At 39.8% G+C, this 8,363-nt stretch overlaps 1 protein-coding gene across 1 annotated transcript; it reads left to right on the plus strand.

The window, feature by feature from the left end:
* The first annotated feature begins 205 nt into the window (after window positions 1-205).
* LOC145258055 (uncharacterized) lies at window positions 206-604 on the plus strand. Its single transcript, XM_080115780.1, has one exon. The coding sequence runs from the start codon at window positions 206-208 to the stop codon at window positions 602-604; it is 399 nt and encodes a 132-aa protein (XP_079971906.1).
* Window positions 605-8,363: the final 7,759 nt, after the last annotated feature.

Raw genomic sequence — 8,363 nt, forward strand, 5'->3', positions numbered from 1 at the left:
CAAGAAAATGTGGTATGCATTAAACAAATTAATCGAACCATAAAAAAAGGCCAAAAAGGAGAAATCTCAAATTCACATTCCAAATCTGGAAAACCCTAAATTGCTGCAAATCATAGCATACAGCGATACATCCTTTGCTAACCTAACTGATGGTGGATCACAAGGTGGCTACATAATTTTTTTGGTAGGTAACAACAACCAATATATGCCAATAGCCTGGCAATCTAAACGCATCAAAAGAATAGTCAAGAGCACTCTTGGTGCAGAGACATTGGCCATGGTTGATCTCACTAAAACCTGCCTTTATTACAGAAAATTGATATTAGATCTGTTACAACTGGAAGATAACCCTACTAACATCAAGATAAAATGCAAAACAGACAATTCCTGTTTGCATGATGCGGTGCATTCTACTACACAAATACTTGACAAAAGACTGCGAATTGATATGGCAATTCTTAGACAAATGGTTGACAGAGGAGAAATTACAGAGATATCTTGGATACCCACTGATAAACAGATTGCTGATGGTTTAACAAAAAAGGGAGTCCCCTCCTTTAAAATTCTTGGATTCACATCTGAACCAAAGGAATCATCAGTTTAATTTTAAAATGTGGAATCATTCAATTTTGTTCAGCCATTTCCTTTTTTTCTTTTCTCTGCAGATAACTTTTTGATGCTGTCTCCTGAAAAGTCCATCCTTAGTGCCAGAAAGGAAAGTGGGGAAGTGTTAATGTCCCATCCTAGTTACCCGGCCCAAGGACAGACTGATGATCTCCCCTTGTATTGGAGGAGGGTCGCCAGGGGTTGGAGGGAAAACAGATTGTTCCCGACTTCTCTTCGAGACAAGTCGCACATGTCGGTACCCTGAATAAACATCTTTTCCATTTACCACATCATCGTCTGGATATTATTTATTTCACTTTAACACATAGAAATTTTTTATGAAAATTGCTCCAGAAAAGGAATTAAGCCACTAGAAATGTCTTATGGAAATAACTTACCTTTTATCTTTACATCATCAACGCTCTGATCCCCATCTGGCATCAATTGAAATGAATGGCTCTCGTCTTGGGGAAGCCTCATGTTTACTCCTGATCTTAAATGGAACACATACATTAAATCTGTTGCCAAGGCCGCTGGAAAAATAGCGGCATCCTTCTATCGATCCAATAGATATCTCACTGTTGATGCAATTCTCTATCTACATAAGAGCCAGGTATGTCCAAGGATGGAGTACTGTTGCTACATCTGAACAGGAGCTGCTAGAAAGGACTTATCCTGCTTCGATAGAGTTCAAAATAGACTTTGTAGCCTCATAGGGGATGTCCTTTTCTCTTCCCTGCAACCTCTTTCTTTCAGAAGAGATGTTGCGAGTCTGTCTCTGCTTTATCGTTATTTTATGGCAAGTGCTCGGCTGAGCTCCAATCTTTCCAAACTTTCACAAGAAACACCTGTCTAGCAGAAAACACTATCACTAACTTCCCCCACTCTTTATCTATGCTTAAACGTAAACGTAGATTCCATGAGCAAAGCTTCTTTATTAGAACTGCACGCCTATGGAATTGTCTTCCGTTTTCCTGCTTTCCAGCTGACTACAATATGGTTGTCTTCAAGTCTAACATAAACAAGTTTTTGATGAGCTGTTCCATATAAGTTAACAAATTTACCGAATTTCCAATACTAACGATTACTATATTGTCCAATTTCTACTGTACACTCTTTAACCCTTATCCTCAAGTGGCCTATTGGCCTTGATAAATGGTGATACCTATGTAAGAAAACAAAAGAAAAAAAAAACTCCAGACAAGACATGACCCCACTAGAAATTTTTTTATTGAAATCGCTCCAGACAAGGCATTAAGCTACTAGAAATGTCTTATGAGAAGGTGAGCTTGTCAATTTCTGTTTGGAGTCATCCATATTTTTCTGAATTTGGAAATCTTAATGATCTATCTTCTAAAAATAACTTCATTTCCTTTTAAATTATTGTTGCCTTGGTGGGAAGAGAAATTATTTCATTTTGTAAAATACCTGTCAAGAATATGTTAATTTGTTTTATATATTTATTTAAATTACCCGTCGGAGGGTAGGTAAAATTATTTTTAATATGTTGTACATTACCGTTCTCACAAAGGTAAGATTATTTCATATATATGCTATAAATTACCTATCCTAGGGAAGGTACAATTATTTCATACATGTGTAATACCCGTCCTAGGTTAGGTAAAATATTCTTTTGCTCGAAATAGCAAATGATACATAGACATTAAAAATTCCTCTATCCTAGGAATAACAGATATGTTCAAAATCAGCTTCAATTTTCTCATTGTTTATATGGTCCTGAGCAACGCCGGGTAGACCTGCTAGTAATAAATAAAATAGATTGCCATTTCATTCCATTTCCACCACCAGATTTTTCCACAGAGAATCTTTTTAGAAGAGTGTTTTAACAAGACCTCAAAATATATTTAACAGCGATGAAAAACAATGAAGTTAAAAGAAGCATTCTTTTGTGTCTTGGGACAAAGGTCGGAAAATTTATAGAAATTTAATTTTCAAACGGAAAAATGATAACCGTACATTTGCAACAGTTTTAGACAAATTTACTGAATACTGCAATCCATAATCCATAAAAAATATAACACTCTAATTTTCAGTTCACTGCTCACCAGAGGTAGAATTATTTGATGAATTTGTCACCAAGATAAAAACACTCAGCTAAGAATGGGATGGAACATTATAATAATAATGACTTAATTTAAGCCAAATCAGATTTAACTCGAGTCAGTTTACTCAACAAAGACTGGAGGTTAAACAAAGAAGATCAAAGCCAGTCAATGGCTCCCTTTGACTCACAAAATCTCAACAAGGCTATAAAGAGAGAGCACTACAGGCTACCAACAGCATCGGATATAATGTACAAAGTTCAATACACCTTGTGCATTCAGGCAAAACTAGGTAGACGAAGACAGTTCAAAGCTTTTCACCATCAACTCACCCTGTGGGCGATTCAGATTCACATGTATTCCATATGTTATTATACATAGTTACAGTGAAGTATGTAATGCAAAAATAGCATCAATCATTGAACACATTGAAGAATGCAGAAACATTGCTTCTGTAGATCTGTTGGATGAACAGTTTATTAATTTCGTTATTTCGTTGATGAAACTGAAGGAGAGGAAGTTAGGTCCTTTAATAAGGACTGACTCTTTTTTGTATAGAAGTCCTGGAAAGATTGTCCAGACTTCAGCCGTCTCCAAAGGTGGTTCATTCTGTTGATTATCAGGAATTGCATAGTTAAGGAAAAACTCCATGGTTTAACTCCCAAAATAGAATGTTCAAACTTGTGCCGTGAAGGGCAGGATATTCCAGGATAACTTGCACACGATACGCTGAGGCTACACTGATCAATTTAGATCAGTCTAAAGCCTTCGATAGGGTTGACCATCAGTACTTGGGGGCTTTTTTGTCAACGGACAGTTTTGGCCCGCCATTTCACTCATGGGTTCAACTGCAGTGATGGTAGAAGTGAATGCGAAGAGATCGAGGCCCCTCAGCTTATCCAGTTCCATTTGTCAGGGTTGTCCCTTATCACCCATGCTCTGTGTGCTTGCGTTGGAACCTTTCCTTCTCAGGCTAAGGATGAATCCAGTCCTTTGCGGAATAACTCTGCCAGCTGGCTCTTCCCTGGTAAAGTACTCCACCTATGATGATGATGTAACAGTTCTTGACATCAGCATAGAAATCAAATTGTACGAAATGGTAACAAGAGCCAAAATTAACTGCGACAAATTCTTGGGCTTGCGCATCGGTGCCTGGAGGGGTGTCCCATTTCAGGGACCCTTTAGCTGGAATGACGGGCCTTACAAGATACTCATTGTCTGGTTTGGACCTAGCCTTCAACTGGAGAAAAATTGGTTGTAGGTTCTGAAAGCGGTCTGTTCTGCAGCTAGTCTGTGGATCAGCAGAAACCTTTCATTAAAGAAGAGAGCAGAAGTGTGCAACTCGCACATCTATCCAATCTTTATTTACCATCTTTCTGTTTTTCTTATCCCACTAGATACACTGCTATATTTGCAGCGGGCTCATTTCAGGTTCTTATAGCTTGAAAAGGCCCCTATGGTCTGCCGCAATAGCTATCTCCATGCTTCTGAATGCGGTCTGGGTATGCCAAATGTGGAGTTGTGTCTGCACACATTTCAGTTTTACTATCTGGATCAAATGTGTACACAAAGTGAGGGAAATAGTGGCCTCTGGAAAAAGCGGCTTTGAGAAGTGTGCACTTACATGAGGGGGATGCACACACGTTGCACTGAAGTGAGTGATTCTCTCTGGGTTGGTAAGAGACTTCATTCAGCTGGTTTGGCTACATTGCCGATATGTAAGCGGTGTGGTGACGAGGTTGAAACTTTATGTTATGCCTTCATTTATTGTTGCATCGTTGTGCCACTGATTGAGTTTGTTGCAGGTCTCATGGTCCGCATCCTGAATGTATCGTCTCTTACTCTGGTTCCTATCAATGTCTGTAGCAATTGGGGACCGACAACTGATTGGCTTAAAAATAAATTGTGTTTGACCTTGCTAGCTGTTATAAGAGGTGTGATTTGGAACACATGTATAAAAGTGGTATACAGATTTGAGGACTTCTCTCCTCTCGACCTTATACGAATCTTCTATTGCTGCTTGAAAGATCGTATTAAAGCCAAGAGGGTTAGACTCTCTTCGTCAGACTTTGCTGAAAGGTGGGTATCTGTTGTGCATGTTTGCCGAGTGATTGGAGCAAGACTTGATTGATACTTGGGCATGCCTTGGGAAAAGGATTTTTAGAAACAACAACAAATGTCCGCCTCGGCCCGTTTTTTCAGTCAAGAGCAGGTTATGTTTTAGACTAGGTTAAGGACCAGTTTTGTAGGCATTTATGTTCATAATCTAGCTAGTGTGTGATAGTGATCTTTAGGTCCTATCTTTAGTTTGTCCCCTAATTTTTTTTTTTACCCCCATTCCATCCCCCAATTAGGTGACAGATCGCTTGATTTGTCAGAGATGCGGTTTCCCCTTTCTAAATTTTCATAAGAGGTGTTTTGGACCTGCATCATCCTTTTGACTGGCAAATTGGCTCGTCTGCCACAGTTTAGCAAAGGGAGGTCTTTTGTTACTAACATTGTAAATATCATTTTTGTACATAAAATTTGTATTCCCCTAACCCTCCTTTTTCTTATATGGGTTTTATGGATGTATAGTATGAATGCGGTATTGTGGTGAAAGTAAAATGAATGAAGGAACTAGTTAGATTAGCTTAGTTAGCATTAGACTGTGAAGAGTCCCCCCCCCCCACTTTTCAGCCTTGTGTCAAATTTTTCTTAAAAATTCATTTTATATTTTTTTGAAAATAAATATTCACTTGTAAAAGCTCACATCACTCGGGTTCGTTTCTTTTATTATTCTTATTTCTTGTTGCTATTGTTGTTGTTCTGGAACTCGCGGCAGTTATTCCTCAGAATCTTGCTTTCAGGTACCTACAATACCGTCTAGCAGTCAAACTTTAGAAAGCGTGCGTTGGGCAGACAGATAAAGTCAAATTAACATAATGAAAACAACTATTACGTTAAAAACGCTTTATTAATTAGGTAAAAAAATCTGAAACAAAAACAAAGCAAATAGTTAAAAGGAGAAAACATAATTAAACAAAAGGAAATAATACATAAGAATAATTATATTTTGGACAGGCTTCCAAATTAACAGATTCTGGGATATCTTATCTTTTTCAATCAACTGTTAGGTGAAAGTCCGTAACAGTTAGAAAAGTGTCTTTTCTCCATTAAATTATTAGGTGAAAGTCTGAAGCAGCTAAAAAATGTCCTTTCTTTTTTTTTTTTTTATTATTATTAAATCGCTAGGCGAAAGTATGGAGTGGTTAGAAAATGTCTTTTCTTTTTTTTTATTAAATTGTTAGGTGAAAGTATGGGGCGGTTAAAAAATGTCTTTTTCTTTTTATTAAATCGTTGGGTGAAAGTATGGAACAGTTATGTCTCTTTTTTACAAAGGTTGTTATTCTAGTGCGGCGCATAAACTACCCAAGCGCCCATGAAATAAAATTAATAGAAGTCTGAGAAAAGATATAAGTTCTGTGCGGGCGATGAAGGAAAGAATAAATTAGAATTTCTACAAATTAATTATAGAAGTCACACACTAGATTAAATAAACAGAAACAGGGTTTCGAGTTCTTCATAGAAGGAATAGCCAGGTAAAGGAATAATAGGATGTTCTGAACGTACCTCATGGCTTAAACGGGGAAAGCCCAGTTCATGGAGTCGAGTAAAGTCCATGTGTATCGTTTCAAATTCCGCGGTTAAAAAGGAGGAAGGACAGAATTGCAAAACGAGACTAGGGTGAGATCGCGTGGGAACACGGAGTTCTCAAAGGATAGCGATATGACATTTTTTTCCTTTTCTTTTTTTTATTTGGAATGCCTAAACGGCTAAGTTTTCTATTAAAGAAAGATCAGGAAGGGAAGAAATAAGAAAGAAAACTATATACGAAAAAACTCGCACAGAGATGAATGAGAACGAGGCACCGGTGCTCTTAAAGCGTGTCTGCCTTGTTAAAAAAGAGCCCGGTCTGAAGACAGAACACTCCCCGTCCAATTGTCGTTTATGAAATTGCACTAATAATACACCATCAGTGTGCAGGCAAGGACTCCATTGGAATCCCCCGGTCTTTTAATCGGTCTTGGAAGGATTTGTTTTGATGTCGTAGAAGGTCAAATTCCTCTTTTAGATCACAGGAGGGAATCTTTGCCTTTAGGGTTTTAATTTCATATTTTAACTTTTCAATTTCGGCTTTTTGTCCTTCTGTGATACGGATCAGTTCAGAGACCCGACCATCTTCGACCTTTTCCCCTCGCTCGAAATTAGCGGGTAATTCAGCATCGTAGGCCATGTCACCAGCTGGTGCTGACGTCCTCTTGGTGGTGCTGGTTGTCGAACCTTTTAAAACCTTTGACGGTTTTGTAAAGACATTTTTGTCTTTTTCCTTCAGAACCTCTTCTTCATTACTAGTTTTTATGGAATCTGTCTTTGTACTAGTGGTGGTGATAGTAGTGGCAATAGTAGTAGTATTGGTAGTCGCAGCCGTATTAGTATTCGACTTGGATTGATCTGTCAGTGGAGAGAGTTTCTTCTGACGCACGGCAAGATTTTCATGACTTTTACTGAGATATTGCTCCCGAAGTGGAGTCCCTGTTGGCTTCTGGTCTGCTGTCGAAGTTGAACTGGTACTGAGGCCAGAATTTTCAGATTTTGATCGCATTTGACCCACAGTGTCGGCTGCAGAAGTGACAGACCATGAGTGTCCAACATTGTTCTGCTTCTTCATGATACCCGATCTCTGACCAACCTTTTTTTTTGTTTTTCGTTCTTTCAAGACAAATTTCGCCCACCACGCTCCATCCTAGATCCAGTTTCTGGGCATAGGGGCACTGCGCGGACCGTTGATCGTTCTCCGGACCTTGTGGGCTTCAATGACGTCGCGTCCCAGAAGTAGCAAGATGGGTGCGTCCGGATCCAGGGTAGGTACCTCGTCTGCGATGACCGCTAAGTGGGGCAGTTTCTGCACCACGTCGGGTGTCGATATCTCAGACCGGTCGTCTGGAATCTCATTACACTCAATCAAGGTTGGCAGAGTGTATGTGGTTTTCCCGTCGAGCGACCCCACCCTGTATCCTAGCGCTCTTCTTCCTGACGCCTCCATGACTCCAGCACAGGTTTTCAGGGTGTATGTTGAGGTAGGGCCCCGGTCGTTGAAGAAGTCGAAGAACTCCGAGCGAGCCAGGGATTTGTTGCTGTGCTCGTCAATCACAGCATATGCCTTAAGCGACTTTTCTTGTCCACTTGCATATATGTTAACCAGGCAAATCTTGGAGTATGATCGTCCATTTAGGTTGTCTCCACAGATTTGTAAACAATTGGCTGAGATATCTTCCTTCTCCCCGCCGTGCAACGGCATAGGTTTAGCATCGGTTGGTTGGGATATCGGGTGTGGATGCATCGAGCTCTCTGTGGAGCAGCATCGGAGACACATCCCATTTTGTCTAAGGATGTCTTTCCTTTCTGACAAAGGATTTTTCCTAAATGCCCAGCATTTTCGGAGAGGATGAGGCGTCTTGTGGATGGGGTATAGTCGGCTGCAGTCCTTTGCTTTCACCTCGATCTTGTAGACAGAGACCTCACCGCGGCTTGTCCTTTCGTGCCCTTTGGGGGGTTGACTGTCCATTGTCCGATAGAAGCTGGGGGTCATTTCGGGTTCTTCACAGGGTTTCGAGTTCTTCATAGAAGGAATAGCCAGGTAAAGGAATAATA

The sequence above is a fragment of the Euprymna scolopes genome, chromosome 33, assembly GCF_053919585.1.
Source record: "Euprymna scolopes isolate OS-2025 chromosome 33, ASM5391958v1, whole genome shotgun sequence".
In the NCBI taxonomy this organism is placed as follows: Eukaryota; Metazoa; Mollusca; class Cephalopoda; order Sepiida; family Sepiolidae; genus Euprymna; species Euprymna scolopes.